The sequence below is a fragment of the Tamandua tetradactyla genome, chromosome 7, assembly GCF_023851605.1.
Source record: "Tamandua tetradactyla isolate mTamTet1 chromosome 7, mTamTet1.pri, whole genome shotgun sequence".
Taxonomy (NCBI): Eukaryota; Metazoa; Chordata; class Mammalia; order Pilosa; family Myrmecophagidae; genus Tamandua; species Tamandua tetradactyla.
The window spans coordinates 62,192,215-62,209,697 of record NC_135333.1 but is presented as its reverse complement, the minus strand read 5'-3'; the positions used below and the strand labels follow the sequence as shown (position 1 = coordinate 62,209,697).

The following is a 17,483-nucleotide window of genomic DNA, read 5'->3' as shown; positions in this document are numbered from 1 at the left end:
TCTTTATACTCTCCTTCAGAGAACACTTTTTCTCTCAAAGCTTCAACTATCAAATGAATGCAGAGGACTTTAAATTCTTATCTCCAGCCCTGACCAGGACTGGAATGGCAAGACTCTGCCACTGCCCCCAAGTCATCACTTCAAATAATATTAACACTTAACCATAAAACAGATTCTTTATCTCTTGTCTTTCTATTCTTCTCATGATTTCGACATCTCCCCAGTTTTCCACATTCAAAATCTTAAGTTATTTTTTAATTTCACCATTCCTTTTCTCCACGCAGTCTTTCAGTAAGTCTGTTTCTTTCCATTTCTGCTTCTATCATTCTAGTCCATATTCTCATCAGCTTATCTCTACTCTTTTAGAATAATCTTCTCAATGTCCTCCCTAATTCTGGTTTCTTCCAAACAATGCACCCTCATAATGCCAATACACTGACTTTCTTCATACATTTTGTCATAACTCTATCACTCTCCAGCCCATAAACCTTCAATGATTCCCTATTTCTAAGAAAATAAAGTTAAAATTCCTTTATCTTCCATTCCAAACTAGCAAAATTTCTTTATCCGTATTGCCAACTACTAACCAATATAACCCTTCTGCAACAGTCATTGTCCTCAGTCCCTTTAACACACTAGGCTCTATGCCTCTGCTATGTCACTCTTCCAGTTACGGAGGCTGTCCTTCCCTCCCTCTATGCGAGTTAAATTCTACCTTATTCCTGAGGCCTGACCAAGATCCATCCTTTCTATAAAGCTTTCAACAATCATAGCAGCCTACTCATTGCTTACAACTGGCATTTAGAGTAGTCTACTTTGTATTGTGATACACACGTATGTCTGTGAAAGGAAAATAATGTGTGTGTTTCTTGTCTCCCCAGTGAAGGTTATGCACTAGACCTTTATATTTCATCTTTGCATTCCCATTGATGGTGATGAACTTTAGCTTTGACATTTTTTATATATGTTTATGTGAATAAAAAGTTTACCTATTGAGACATATATATTAACATGTCTCTGTGTGCATGTGTGATATTAATAATATCTGATAAAATGAAACTATTAAAAATATGAATTTATTAAATCTATTCTGAAACATATTTTATTAACTAGACCATGGAAGACTCAAAACATCAACTTTGGATCATGCTTCTTTAAAGTACCATGGGGGTGGGGAACAGGGTGCCCAAGAAAACACTCTTCCAAATATTGATTAAATAACCTAATATTCTTAATAGTGTACTTTTAGCTCCTTGCCAATGAATTATATTTAAGATCTTCATACCATTCACCCCTTCATTTATTTTTTCCTATTTAATGTGGGACTTAATCGTAAATTGCAAAGTCCTTTACACAAAATTTTTCAAGCTTTGGTTACTTATTTTTGACCTGAGAACAGCTAGGACTAAACGATCACAATTTTGATCAAATCAGGTGGTATGTCTGATATCATCCATATCAAAGACCCATGAGTCAAGGTGTTTTCTGGAATGAAGTGGTAAAGCAGACCTTACTGATCAATTGAAGGAAGGTTGAAGTCATCACAATATTTGAAACTATTCTCTCTATATGCATGTAGGCACAACACATGTTTTTTTTTCTTTTTAATTTCCTGTCTTTCTTCATCATCTTTTCCTCCAATTAAGATCAAGGAAGCCAGGGAAGGACGGCATCTAAAATGCATATCTTTAATGTGTTAAAGGGACAGAATATCAGTTTATTTAAAAGATATCATATATTAAATCAAACAAGGTTTGATAATTCCCAGCATCTTCTGTAACTTTTTTAACTTTTTTATTGTATAATATAACATATATACAAAGCAAAGAAATAAAAAAGCAATAGTTTTCAATGCACTCTTCAACAAGCACCTACCATTCACCTTTGAATTATCAAAGGAAAAATATTAAACACTATTTCAAACAGAACACAGAGATTTAAGTTCATTTACACTGAGATTTAAATTTAAATGACCTGAAAGTCATATTCATCAGACTATTCACCAGAATATAATTGACATCATTCAATATCCCCTTCCTAATGTCAACTAATAATTTCATTCTAAGATTCAGCTCTAATCTTCTCCTTGAAATAAAATGGTGCTCAGTGACAGAATTGAGCTAAAACATTATTTCAAAGATTGCAAGTTTCTTTATAAACATGAAATGCTCTTACCTTGTATAAACAAAGAGGGTTCCTTCCACATCAGTCTTCTCCTAAAAAACAAAAACAAAATACAAGGCAAAATATGTATGTTCTCTTCATTAATAGTAAAGATATAACAGACTATATAAACTACTTATAGAACAAATAGGAATTATGTCAAGATTCAAGGAAGTAAAATCACAATAAGCCAAATATATACAACCTGAAGGGTTAGTCTTAAGAAGAGCAGGGTCTCTGCCATAATTGTGGCACTGCTGACTAAGCAGCAGGAAGCAGGCAATCTCCTCTTGTCACTTAAAAAATAAACCATCATAATCTCTCTTTACCAAATGCAGGGATAGCAACACACCTCTGAAACAATGAAAAAATAACTAAACGTGCTCCCCGGATTTTATTAAAGAGAACAGAGTATAATAAAATGTGCTGCCTTTTCCTCCCGCCTCTGAATTGGATAGATGGCAAGCTTCAGAAACTACTGGTGTCTGCATCTCATTATTCTTCTCTTTATTTTCAGGGTTCATTTTTCTCTTGCCATACCCTGATACCTAGGAGAGCAGATGATCTGCCAGATGGAAGAGGGCAACGATGCCACAGGGTTTTCAATTCGATAAATAAATCACCTACTTTGTGTGGGATATTTAGAGTCAAGTTTTAATCCAAGATCTTTGAAGTAAAGCTTGACAAAAGTATTACAGGGTTAGGACTCAAGAAATTTGCCTGATAAAATCTGGGGGAGGTGGTAAAGTTTAAAATAATAGTTGAGTTAGTTCATTTGGCTAGGCTCTTTTGTATTTCTCCAAAGGTCTCCACTCAGACCCTGATGATAATGTTCCTTAATACAATGATTACTACAAAAACATCTACAGATAAGTTTCCATTTGCATGATTAACTACTAATTAAGACTTTTGTAATACAGACATTTAAATGTACTTTTGCTATTTACTGGTTTAATTTCAACATTCTATTTAATTCCCAGTATTTATTACTAATATTCATTCCTATAATAATTCAAAATTTTAGCACTCTGTAATCTTGGCGAAGAATACACTCTTAAGTAAAAAAGGTGTAACACTAATAGTCTTTCAAAGGCGCACAAAAAATTGAAAGCATCATCCTTTCACATGCTCAAATAATTTCAGCAATTTTCATGGTCACCTTAGTTCAGTGGTTCTTAAAGTGTGGTCCCCAAATCGGCAGCATCAGCATAGCCTGAGCACAGTTGGAAATGCAAATTCTTGGGATCTTACCAAGACTTACTGAATCAGAAACTCTGGGGGTGGGGCCAAGCAATCTGTGCTTAATAAAGCCCTCTGATAACTGATGCATGCTAGTTTGAGAACCAATGCTGTAGTTCCATGATAGACTCTCTGCCCACAGGACTATGTTAGTAGTCACGAAAATAAAATTCACTATGGCCCAAATTATACCGAACTATCACCAAACATCACTTTTTAAGAATAATGGCTATGAAAAACATCACTACTTTTATAATAAGATTTTTTAATCCAAGATGTTTATTATTATAGAATATGCAGCCACAAAGAAATAATTTATAACTAGTTAAATTTCGGCTAGTGTTTTCTCTAACACATAAGCATAGAGTAGAAAGTCAGGGGAGTCCATCTTTACACTGGATTTACTGTGAACGTTGTGCAAATCAAACCAGTGTGCAGGGAAAAGTACCTTTTTAATATATATATATATATTGGTTTTTTTATTTTTTGGTAAAGTACCTTTATTTCTCATTGTGGCCCATTTGACACTACACTTTGAAAAATACCCCAAGTCAAAATGAAAACAATATAAACAGAAACATTATTTCCCATATTTCTTTTCTAAACATGGATAATTCCTACCTGTTGAGTGATCTATATCCTGGATGCATTTTAAACACTAAAGAATTGCATATACTAGTCCATAAAGCCTTTCAGAATAAATTTTCAAAAATTAAATTTTTGGTGTCATTCATTACACTAAGAAACTGAAGTCAAGTACAGGTGATGGAAGTAGGACTTTGAAGCACCTATTTGCATTGTCAGGCTTGCCTGTCACCAAGCCAAAACATTTTTCTCTGCTCCAGGATCTGCCCTTGTACCAAACAGGATGTTTATATATACCAGAACACACAGAATTAATAGTTTTTGAATTGTTCCTTTTCTTCTCTGATGAAGTAGTAACAGAAATTCCCTTTTCTTTAAAAGAAAAAAATCTTTAATGCCACATTTTAATTTTGGAAGAAACACAGATTCAGAAAACACAAAACTCATATCAAGCAATTCTTAAAACTAGATTTTTATCTAGTATTAGACACAAATATGAGTTGTTCACAGGAAGGGGTTGTGTTTCAGTGTTGACAATACTGGACCTGTAGTGGGTCCAGTATGTCAGGTCATACTGCGCTAGTTTATTACTCTGTAACTAGGTTTCTCCACTGAAGAGATAACCAGCTTATGCCACTCAGCTTTTGATGAAGAAAAACCCATTATTTTAAGTGCTATATGATCACTGGATAAAAGGGCTTTGGAAACACAAATTTTTGTCCTCTTATGGTTGAAGCAGCTCAAACTCACATTTTCCTGTTCCCTCTCCAATTTCAAGGACAACCAGTTTTGGTTTTTTTTTTTCTTTCTGGGCAAACCTCAGAGTTGGGGGTATAGGGAGGAGTTAAAACACGATTTTATTAAATCTTCATTAGGATCCTCATTTTATTAGATTCTCTTTACTTTTATGTTAAAAAGTATTGTTTCAGAGACCTATGTTATCTATATTAGTTTGATTTTTAAATACAATTTAATGACAATATTATACTCTTATAAAATTAAACAAGTACTAAAAAATGGAATATAAAATAGTGTTACTTTGCAAATTACTGGAACCCAGCACACTATATGATACTTGCAAAATTACAAAGCAACCTATATCGATTATTCTAAGATAAAATAATGAAAATGTGGGCCTCAATTTATCCTTCTAAATCTGCATCTCTCAATTATGCAATTAGCATCTGAATCATCTAAGAAGCTTTTAACAAATGTTAAATGTCTGGGCCACATATCCAGATCTTGATTTGGTAAATCATGATTTTGATACATAGTAAGTTTGACACATAGAAAAGTTAGATAACCATTAGCTAGAAACAACAGGACACTAGTCATTTCACAGGGATTTCTCACCCTCACACTACTGACGTTTTGGCCTGGTAAATCTTTGTTGGGGGGCAGGGGAAGATGCTGTCTTGTGCATTACAGGATGTTTTGCAGCATCCCTGACCTCACCCTCTATACACAAGAAATATTCTTCCCCCACAGTTGTGACAACCAAAACATCTCCAGACACTGCCAGATGTACCACAGGGGGCAAAGGACTGAGGTGAAAATTATACCAGGGGTCTATTCTTAATTGACACATAGGAATTTTTTCCCTGGCAATGGGGAGCAGGTCAGGCTCTCAAATTCCTATTATAATCATAACATAATTTTTCGTATTTCTTCCTTAATAGCAGCTCATTTCTGTCCACTCTTATTTCCTAATTCCTCTTTCTCTGAATGCCTGAAGTCATCCTTCATCTATTTTTTATTTTTCAGAGTAAGCTGGTAGCCAAGTTTATTAGGAACGCATGTGAGAGGACATGCTGGCATTCTCACCAGAGGGGAGAGGGGTGAGGCCCATTCTTCATCTATTTTTAGTGTTTATGAAATCCCTTTCTTTACATCCCACCTGCCTTCCTGCAAATACTTTTCTTTCATTTTCAAGATTATTCTATATACATGCCTTAGGTTTATGTTCAAAAGGCTCCATCCAGAGGCCCAGGGTGATGACATACTGAGACAATGGTGATAGTTTTTGTTTGTCCTCAGAAACTGTTCTATGATTTTTTTCTGGCTACCACAGCCTTGAAGATCAGTACTTTGACAGAATGACCTTTTCCTAAATGAATTATGCCCTGTCTGAAGGCAACAAGTCCAGGAAGCAGGAAAACATAACTCCCGAAAATAATGTACTGTGACACTTTCACCTTTGATGAGACTTTAGTTGATAGGCTTCATTGGGTACTTGATAAAACTCTTAACTATTCGAACAGTTATCTATCAATGGATCTTGCTAAAGCCTATAGGAAACAATTGTTATTCAATAAGAATGCTCTCCTTTAAGAAATATTAACAATTTCTCAGGATTCCCTAGGCTCTAATCCTGGTGTCAAGTCAGTTTACAGAACTAACCTGACCGTTCTCTTCTACAGAATTATGGTATTTTCCAATTAGCCTATATAGAATATTTTTATATTTTTTAACTGCTATGTAGGTGACTGTTCACTCTGTTGCTCAGTGCCCTTTATATAAAGAACCTGGTGACAAAGTCCTCTGTAAGGTAGGGAGAAATAACCTCTTTCCTAATCAACAGGTATATGTTCCATCATTGAACAATGAATATTCTCCATGTTTCTTTTTTGGTTTGGCTACTAGGAGTGCAGAGCCAAATTCTTCGCCCCTTAACTGAAGGTAAATACCTTCAGTTAAGAAATGTAGGCAATGCTATTCGCTTTCTCTCCCATTTTAGGACTGACTTCTTTATCTTTTCATTTTACTGTTAATGATTTTCAGGTGAATTTATTACAGGCTCCTGATGATCCCTAGTGGAAATAAATAGTTTGTATCAATGAATATGGGTATTTAATTTTGGATTTCTTCAAAATGGATGTTTTCCTTGCATAGATTTTGGTGTTTGTTACTGACTTGGGAAATAATCCCATCAAAAATTCACCTGATATCCATTCATCCAGACTAAATTCTTTCTATCGTTCTGTAAATTATTTGAAATAATGGCTGCCAGGCTATATAATGGACAGAAGAGTATTATTTGGGACAAAGATCACTAATTACATTTCTCTATTCAAGTGAGTGATTACAAGATCACATGCAGCCATTCCTGCAACCGACTCCTCAAATGTTTTATGCTCCCACTCCATTCTACTTGTGAGGAAATTAAATTCATCCCATTATTTATTGGGGCTCTACTTTGAGAGCACTATAATAATTTGGCTCCCAAATGGACTCAAATATCAAACTCATCTTGGACTTAGTGGGCTGTGGTGTAATAACCGTCCCAAGAACGGCAGCCTCCTTCTAAGTGTTGGATCCAGTTCCATTTCGTCTTTTATATTCCCCATGTTTGCTCTTCTCTTAGTATATTCCCTAAATTTGCAACTTCAGAATTCTCCTGCCTACCATAGTTTGATTTTCTTAGTCCCGTCTAAGACTGATGTTACAGAATCAGAATTCTTACATGTACCCTGCCTTCTCTAGCCCCTTTTACCGTGACGGAATTCTGCTTTATTTCTGCCGAGTATTTTAGTCTTCTGGCCTCAAGACATCCGGACCTTTCTTTACTCCACATGAGAGTTCCGCCCGCGATCTGTCTGGTCGCTCAAAGTGGGCTATCTTAGATATTCAACTTCTTTACCCAACTTCAGGTGGTTTCCCAGATCGGCCTCCCCTTGCCGCAAGCCCCCCGCGCCTAAAGTCTACAACTTGGCCTCACGTCCCGGATCCACCACCATCCAGGGCGCCAGCGTCTCCTCCCCCTCAGTTCCTCAACTCTGAAGTCCAACGACTAACCCCCTCCCCCCGCCCCCGTTCCCGTCCAGCACGGGTCGGCATGGCCCCGTCGCATCCGCACGCACCCACTCGTTGGCCCGATGGCCGAAAGTGTACAGAGCCACCTGGCTGGCCACGTCCACGATGCGGTTGATATAGGGGTCGTGGCGCTGCAGGGCCGCTAGACTGATGTCGCGCCCCTTCCCCACCAGGCCGCCCGCCACCACCGCCGCCATCTTCCCTCCCTCCCCAATATCAACACTGGGCGCTCGGAAGCCACTCCCAATAGATCGCAGAACTAGCGAGCCGCCTCGCAATCGAAAACACTGGGCGACCAGAAGTCCGAGAGGCCTCCTTTCTCCACCCATTTCCCGGTTCGCTCCTCCCATTGGCGGTCGAAAGACATTAATAATCGATGGCGGCGCTCTCCCCTCTGAGGGTCGTTACCACTGGCAACGATGAGCCCAGGCTTGCCCTTAGGATTCCTTCTTTCTCTTAAGAGATATTTTTTTCCAGCTTGAGCCTTTCAGTTGTATGGTAGGATTTCTCTCTTGGATGGGTTCGATGCCTTGCTGTGTCTTTTCTTTGGCGCTTCAGTGACCAAACATAATAAATAAGCCTCAAGAATTAATAAGTAAAGAGGACGAGAACTGTGATGCCTGTACTCGTTAAAACCCAGTGGTTCTCAAACTCTCAGGGTTCTTGAGACTCTTTCAGGGGGTCTGCGAAGTGAAAATAATGGTCATAACAATGATAAAATATTGACTTCTTCACTGTGTTGGCATTTGCCCCAGTGACGCAAAAGCCGTGGTGGGTAAAAGGGATGGTGCCTTAGCCTGAACAAGGTAGTGGCACCAAACTGTATTTATTTTTAACTGCATCGACAGTTAAAAAAAAAATCTGGTGTCACTTAAGGATATTCTTGATAAAGCAGTAAAAAGTATTAATTTTATTAAAACTCAACCCTCAGCTATACTTCTTTTTAATATGATGTGAAAAAAAAGGAAGTCTGCACAAAGCAGATCAGCTGCATACTGATGTATGGTAGTTGTCTCCAGGAAAAGCACATCTGAGTTTGAGTTTCCAGCTGACCCTTTTCCCCGCCCCCCAAAACACTATTTTTACATGAAAGACAGACACACTATGGTTATTAAGACTTGGGTAATTGACATTAAAAAAAAATAATAAAGTGCACTGTTGGTTTGAGAGAAGCAAGGAACAATTTCTATTGCCAGTGATAATTTTGGAGCTACCAAGAAATAATTAGAAGTTAAAAAAAATGCATATCCACTACCATGAATTTGACCGCTGGCTTCCCCATAATTAAAATCTCTACTAATGAGATCAGTGGTGATATTAATGATTGTGATTTTTAAAAATATTGTCAAAGTGCCTACCTGACCAAAAGGGGGAAATAAATGTAACAAAATAAGGTATCAATGGCTAAGAGAGGCTATTCTGGAGGTTACTCTTATGCACGCTTCAGCTAGATATTGCTAATTACCATGGTATGCTAAGCCCCAACAAACAATGTTCCTGTAAATCCTAAAGAATACCCAGGGCTCTATCTGAGATTCTATAAAATTTTCACCCACTAGTTTATTTTTCAGAAACATATAACCTCCAGCTCACTCCTAGAGCAGTATGAGCCATGAAACCAGAGTTAACCAGTCTCTCCAGAAACATCAACCAGTTCATCCTCCTATCCCATAATAGTTGACACCCCTTTTCAACATGAGGTTAGAATGACCATTGCCCAAATATCCCTAAAGATTGGGAGAAGGATCAAAGGGGAAGGAGGATTTGTATCAGAGAAGATAAGATTTAACAAATGAAGATAACTACTGAATCATTATATTGATATTTCTTTTTAGTTTCCAGTGCCTTAGAGCAGATAGAAGGAAATACCTGAAATGGTAGAACTGTACCATTCAAAGTATGTACCATATTTTGAAATTTTTTCTAAAACTACTTGTTAAAATGTACTTTGAAATTTATCACTATTTTGTATATGTGTTATAATTCACAATAAAAATTTTTTTTTAAATTTTCAAATGAAATATATCGACATTTGAAAGATCTGCTTAACTCAGTGCACCAGTATTTTCCAAGTGACCAATGTATGATGTTACATTAACAGGCAGGGATAAAAGACCCATTCAAGGAAAAGGTCGACTAATGGCTTTTTATGTAAGAAAGTATAAAAAGCACTTTGGGAAGTCCACAATAGTGTAAAGTGGTCTTGAGACTAAAAACTTGAGAGCTGTGTATCTAAACCATTTACTTAGCACTGAATATTAGATCGTAATGACTGTGCAGAAATCCTTACCCGCATCCATGTACTCTTACCATGTTTGATACAGAAATGTCATATATATATATTATATATTACATTTATATGTATATATATATGACTGTTTTGGTTCATTAAATGCTGCCAGAATGTAATACACCAGAAATGAAATGGCTTTTAAAAAGGGAATTTATTGAGTTACAAGTTTCCCTTCTAAAACCATAAAAATGTCCAAACTAAGGCATCCAGAGAAAGATACCTTGACTCCAAAGAAAGGCTGATGTCTCTCACATGGGAAGGCATGTGTCTGGTGTCTGCTCGTCCTTGCTCCCAGTTCCATTGTTTTCTAGCCTCACATGTTAGCGTTTCCTCTCTAAGCTTTTGTGGTCCTTCCCTTAGTTCCTCCAGGACACAACTCTGGGTTCTGGCTTGCTTGGCATCTCATGGGAGGGCACATGGTAATGTCTGCTGGGCTCTGAATCTCCAGACATTCTTATTTAGGGATCTGCTCTCTCTGTCAGTGCTTCAAGCATCTCCAAATATCTGCATCTCTGTCAGCTCTGAAGCAACTGTTCTCCAAGTGTGTGCATCTGAGCTTTCTCCAAAATGTTTCCTCCTTTAAAGGACTCCAGTAAACTAGTCAAGACCCACTGTGCTGGTTTGAAAGGATGTATGTCCCCTAGAAAAGCCATGTTTTAATCAAGATCCCATTTCATAAAGGCAAAATAATCCCTATTCAATACTGTATGTAATTAGATCATCTCCTTTGAGATGTAACCCAATCAAGAGTGGTTGTTAAACTGGATTAGGTAGAGGCATGTCTCCACCCATTTGGGTAGGTCTTGATAAGTTTCTGGAGTCCTATAAAAGAGGAAACATTTTGGAGAATGAGGAGATGCTGAGAGAGAGAGAGCAGAGCAGAACGACATAGCCACTAGAAGCAGAGTCCACCAGTCAGCAACCCTTGGAAATGAAGAAGGAAAATGCCTCCTGGGGAGCTTCATGAAACAGGAAGCCAGGAGAAGAAGCTAGCAGATGATGCCGTGTTCAGCATGTGCCCTTCCAGATGAGAGAGAAACTCTGTGTTTGCCACTTGAGAGAGAAACCCTGAACTTCATTGGCCTTCTTGAACCAAGGTATATTTCCCTGGATGTCTTTGATTGGACATTTCTATAGACTTGTTGTAATTGGGACATTTTCTCGGCCTTAGAACTGTAAACTAGCAACTTATTAAATTCCCCTTTTAAAAAGCCATTCTGTTTCTGGTACATTGCGTTCTGGCAGCTAGCAAACTAGAACACCCACCTTGAAGGGTGGAGACACATCTCCATCTAGTCAAAAGGCCACACTCACAATTGTTAGACCTATTGTCTGCCCCCACAAGATTGTATAAGGAAAGAAAACATGGTTTTTCTGGGGTACATAACAATTCCAAACCAGCACAATGTCTTAGTGTATATGAATTTTTAAAATGCTGGTTATGGTCCTCTAAATTGATTTCATGACCAACTAATGGATTGTGACCTGCAGTTTGAAAACACAGGACTATAGCAACTGTACAAAGATCCCATATGTGGCAGATTGAGTTTGTATGCCAGAAAAAAACTTTTTCATAATCTTAATCCATTCCTGTGGGTATGAAGCCATTTTAAATAGGACCTTTCAAAGATGTTATTTTAAATTAAGATGTGGCCAACTGAATCAGGATGAGTTTTAATCCTATTACCAGAGAATTCACAGGAAAAAAAAAAAACTATGGAGAGGGTCCAGAAGCCCAGGTCATTGGGTACCCAGGAGAGAAAGGAGAGGACTTCACCATGTTATGGAAAAGCCAAGGTCCCCAAGGATTTCTGGACAGCCAGATCACTACCAACCCTGTGAGGAAGCAAGCCTTCTAGCCTCTGAAACTATGAACTAATATATTCCTGTTGCTCATGCCAACCCACTGTGTGGTATTTGTCATAGCAGCCTGGGAAACTGAGACATCATGTTAGTATACCAGCATATTTCCAGAATTACTGAACTTTCTTTGGTCTGAGTCATATACTACTAAAAACAGTATTAATTTGTCACATGGGCAATGGCGAATTTTGTGATTGACTCTTGAACTAGTCTGACTCACTTGATAAGATGTTCTTATTTTGATTATTTGGCATGAAACCACAGATTCTACTTTGCATTTCTCTAGCACGTGGAATGGGATATTTCTTTCTTTTTCCAAGGCTTCTGCCCCTTAAGATCCTTAAAACTTATATAAGATCATTTACCTCTTAATTTTTCAATCTTTCCATCTTTAAGGCATGAAGAACTAATCCTTACTCCAAAATTGCTTTGCACTTCAAAATGACAGGTGATACAGGGGACCATGATCATATTGTAAATATTCATAAAGCAAAAGTACCCTATAGCCTGAGTGACCTGTTACCCCACAGTTACAAAGTATTTATTGAGAGCCCACTGAATGAAATTCATTCATTCAATCTTCAGGATTTATTGTTGCTTGCTATGTCTCTGCTGAAATTATAGGGTCATGTCACCCCAGTCTCTGCTCTCCTGAATAAGATGAACCTACTATTAACCTGCATTTGGTAGATTCATGTATGTAAGCAAAACACACCAATATGATTCTTAGTAAAGAAGGATTAATTTTATTTCTATTTAGAATTAATGAAGGAAACGAACCATTTCATGTTTCTCCCATCTTATATCTAGTCTTGTTTTTGCCTCAATATCTTACACTTTTCCACCTCTGCTGTTTTGCCCATTTGTCCCCTAAGTAGCCTGAAATGCCCTTTTCCCAGAAAACTCACCGACTGCCTCCCTCTCCCACACTATCCTCCCTTCCTGTGAGTGCTCATTGCACTCTGTTGCTGTTTGTTCTGTAATACTTAGCTCACTTTATCCTGAATTATAATTATTTATATAAGTTGAATATCTGTTGCATATATTTTCCCACATCTAAAAAAAGATAAAAAGTAAAAGTTACTGTAATTAGAAGAGAATTGTTAGAGAAAAACTAGGCTAAATATGGTTATTGAAGTTGAAAAACAGATTTGCTTTGAGGTTCTGGACAGTCAAGCAAAAAGTGAGAAATAGTAATTTTATAACTTTTATGATTTTATATGCTTTTTTATCAACTTGTAGTCCCCCAGCACTTAGTTCAATGCCTTCTGCATAACAAGGATTCAGCAAATGCTTATTCTATTGGACTAATCATGACCTAGTTCAATTTACTTATTAAATATCAGCAATTTGTTAAGAACTCATGATTTTTAGAAAACTAAAATCCAATTTGAGATAAAAGAGCATAAAATAGAAAGTCCTGATCTTTATGCTGGGGGAGATAGGAAAAAAATGGAAATGTTTTTAGCTTTCAATATCATTAAAAAAATCAAAACAATTTTTTTGAGATTTTAAAAAAGTGGAAAAAAGTAAAAGAATACCATGGCTTTTAGTATTGCCATACTATTCGTATCTCTGTTCCAAATGATCTTATTCTCTTTCCTTTCATTTTTTTTTTTTCAGTTGTAGGACATATTTCAGAGTTGGACGTGGCTTACAATTTTAGATTTTTACTTCTAGCTGCTTTAAAATACTGGAGACTAAAAGAAATAACAATTTAATGATTCAGCAATCATATTCATTTGTTAAATCCTATCTTCTCTGTATAACTCCACCATCACCTTTGATCTTTCTATCCCTCTCTTTAGGGATGTTTGGGTTATAGCCATTCTAACTTTTTCATGTTTGAAGGTTCTGTCACGAATTTGGGGTAGGGAGATGGAACTATTGATGTTCTGGAGCAGCTGAACCCTCTAGGTTTCAGGACTTAACTGGCCCAGGGACCCATCTGAAGGTTCTGGAAAGTTACACTAGTGCATGGAACCCTTGTGGATTCTTATATATTGCCCTAGGTGTTCTTTAGGATTGGCTGGAATGGTCCTGGTTGGGGGTTGGTAGGTCATGATAGGTAGCAATGTCTAACTGAAGCTTGCATAAGAACAACCTCCAAAGTAGCCCCTTGATTCTATTTGGACTCTCTCTGCCACTGACACGTTATTAGTTACACTTCTTTTCCCCTTTTTGGTCAGGATGGAATTGTTGATCCCATGGTTATTCTCTTTTCTTTTATTCTCTATGTTTTTTCCAAATGCTTAAAGCTCTGATCTTCAAGGTTTAAGCCAGACTTTTGCCCGTTCACTACTTGAATAATCTGTGAAAGCAGACCATAATTACTTTTCCGAATATACCAAAATGCAAGCTCTATATTAGCAAAATGCCACTTTAAAATAGACAAGTTCTTTTTTAAAAAAATGTATTTTGAAATTATTTTAAACTTACAGGAAGATGCAAAATAATATAGAAATGATGTACAGAACTAACTCCACTGAACCCTCCCTACTCAGATATCCATAATCACCAACTATTAACATTTTTGTAACTTTTTTTATATCATTCTAGTCTATCTAGCTATCTATCTGCCTTCAAAACATTTAAGAGTAGGTTGTATACATCATGCATGGAGAGTAGGTTGCAAACCTCTAAGACGTAACACTTCTTTGTACATTTCCTAAGAATAAGGGCACTTGCTTATGTACCCACCTTAATTACAGCTATCAAATTCAAGAAGTTTAACATTGATATAAAGCATGTAGTTCATATTCCAATTTTTTTCATTTGTCCCAATGATATCCTTTTGGATATTTCATACTCCATTATCAGATCCAATCCAGGATCCAAAGGTGCTGGGTTTTGTCAAATGCCTTTTCTGTGTCATTTGAGATGATCATGTGCTATTTTTTTTCTTCCTTCTATTAATGTGATGTATTACATCAACTGATTTTCTTATGTTGAGCAACCCTTGCATTACTTGGATAAATCCTCTTGTTCCCAGTGTATAATCCTTTTAATGTGCTTTTGAACTCAGTTTGTTATATTTTGCTGAGGAGTTTTACATCTATATTCATAGGAGATATTGGTCTGTAATTTTATTTTCTTGTAATATCTTTATCTGCCTTTGGTATTAGATTATGTTAACCTCATAGAATGAGTTAGAAAGTATTCCCTCTCTTCAATTTTCTTGGAAGAGTTTGAGAAGGAATGGTGTTAATCTTATTTGAATGTCTGGTAAAATTCATCAGTGAAGACATCTAGTCCTGAGCTATTCTTTGTTGGGAGATTTTTTATTATTGATTCAATCTCTACTTGCTACTGGTCTGTTAAGATCTTCTATTTCTTCTTGAGTCAGTGTACATAGTTTGTGTGTTTCTAGGAAAATGTCCATTCCATCTCGGTTATTTAATTTGTCAGTGTACAACTGTTCATAGCATTTTCTTATAATCCTTTTTATTTCTGTAAGGTCAGTAGTAATCTTTGCCTTTCTGATTTTAGTTCTTTGCATTCTATGTTTTTTTTCCTTTGTTAGTCTGTCTAAAGTTTTGTTTTCTTGTTTAGTTTGTTTTTCTTTTTTCTAAATACCATGATGCCAGGTCCTGGCAAATCCCAGGAGTTCTGTTCCATGTTGCCAGGGAAATTTACACCCCTACAGTCGTGTCCATCCAAAGAATACAATCAATCGGTTCACAATATCATCATATAGCTGTGCATTTCTCATCACAATTGCCTTTTTTTTCTTTCTTGTGAAAAAGAACATATATACAAAAAAGCAATCAATTTCAAAGCACATTGCAACAATTGGCTATAGAACAGATTTCAGAGTTTGTTACGGGTTACAATTCCACAATTTTAGGTTTTTACTTCTAGCTGCTCTAAGATACTAGAGACTAAAAGAAATATCATATAATGATTTAGCAATCATACTCTTTTGTTAAACCCGACCTTCTCTGTATAACTCCACCATCACCTTTGATCTTTCTCTCACTCTTTAGGGGTGTTTGGGCTATGCCCATTCTAATTTTTTCATGTTGGAAAGGACTGTAAGATAACTTTTTAAGTCTGGTATATTCAAACTCTGGTCATCCTTGTTGATGGTTTCTAATGCTTTTCCTTGTTCCTTTTGCATAGGCAATCATTTTCTCTTTCTTTGTATTCCTGGTAATCCTTTGTTCCACACTAGAATTTTAATATTTTAATGCTTTATGTTTGGAATTTAGTCACTGAGTTGTCTGTTCCTCAAGATTGTATTAAGCTCTCGTTATAACAGAGATTTCCTTAAATACCAGGAGTTAACAGCAACCACAAAACTTGAAAAACAAAATAAAAATAAAACAAAAACCCACTGTTTTAGTTTGCTAATGCTGCCAGAATGCAATAAACCAGAGATGGACTGGCTCTTATAAATGTGATTTGTTAAGTTACAAGTTTACAGTTCTAAGACCTCAAAAATGTGCAAACTAAGTCATCCAGAGAAAAATAACTTGACTCCCAGGAAAAGCTGATGTTTGTCACATGGGAAGGCACACGGCTGGCATCTGCTGGTCCTCGATCCCAGTTCTGTTTCTTCCAGCTTCTGATGCCAATGGCTTCCTCTCTAAGCATCTGTAGGCCCTTACTTAGCTGGTCTGGGGCAAAACTCTGGGTTTCATCTCTTAGCTTAGCATCTCCCAGGACCGGAGATTTATTCTCTTCAGGTTCTGGCTATTTCTGTGAGTCTTTGCTTAGCACCCAGACTTTTTATGTCTCAATCTCCAAATGTCTGCGTCTGTGTAAGCTCTCTTAAGCACTCCAATAAACTAATTAAGACCCACCTTGAATGGTCATATCTCCATCTAATCAAAAGGTCACACCTATAATTGGGTGTGTCACATCTGCATGGAAACCACCTAATCAAGAGGTCTCACCCTATAATTTTGGATCCAGATTAAAAGAACCTGGGTTTTCTGGGGTACATAACAGTTTCAAACCAGCACACCCACCTTTCCCAGTCTTTGCATATTAGCCTGCATGAGTGCTCCCCTTCAGAGCTGATCGTGCCCTTAATGCATCTAAAGAACAGCCTGAGGCAAAAGCATAGGGTTATCCTTGCTGTTTTCTGCATATGTATCTTGTCTTGGACCTGTGTGTATGGCCTTAGGAATCATTCCCATCTACCTAGATCCAAATGTTCCCTTCCCCCAGGAATCATCCTCTCCTCCCACTCCCAGGTATCACATTGCATACCTAAAGTCAGCACTCCTTTGCCCAGGCAGCTACATGACCACTTTCCTGTAGTGCTCCAGCTACACTATGAAGTCAGTGCTCCAGCTACACTATGAAGTCCTCCATATGCAGGGCAAGCTCTGAGATGGCAAACCTGTGACAACTGTCCTGATTTCAGCTGCCACCAAACAGAATGGCACAGACATGTTTGCACTAGTATGTACACAAGTGTTACTTGGGTCCCTCCAGAACTGGAACCAGGGACCCTCACTGGGAGGATGATCCATGGAGGGGTAGGAAAGTTCTTTTTTAACCCATATGACTTGAACTT

At 37.3% G+C, this 17,483-nt stretch overlaps 2 protein-coding genes across 9 annotated transcripts in view; one reads left to right on the top strand and one right to left on the bottom strand.

Moving 5' to 3' along the window:
• DCP1B (decapping mRNA 1B) overlaps positions 1-8,007 on the bottom strand; it is a 58,482-nt gene extending 50,475 nt beyond the window's left edge. For 4 of the 8 annotated variants that reach the window (XM_077169592.1, XM_077169593.1, XM_077169595.1 and 1 more), the window contains exons 1-2: positions 7,848-8,007; positions 2,176-2,216 (exon numbers count right to left, since the gene is read on the bottom strand). In XM_077169592.1, coding sequence (XP_077025707.1) covers positions 2,176-2,216; positions 7,848-7,997 — 191 coding nt within the window. In that variant the 5' untranslated portion in view covers positions 7,998-8,007. Of the gene's footprint in view, positions 1-1,509; positions 1,687-2,175; positions 2,217-5,938; positions 7,460-7,480; positions 7,764-7,847 lie in introns of those variants that run through there. The other 4 variants (XM_077169599.1, XM_077169596.1, XM_077169594.1 and 1 more) reach the window with 4 other exon arrangements.
• CACNA1C (calcium voltage-gated channel subunit alpha1 C) overlaps positions 1-17,483 on the top strand; it is a 739,906-nt gene that overhangs the window by 31,540 nt on the left and 690,883 nt on the right. The window lies entirely within an intron of this gene.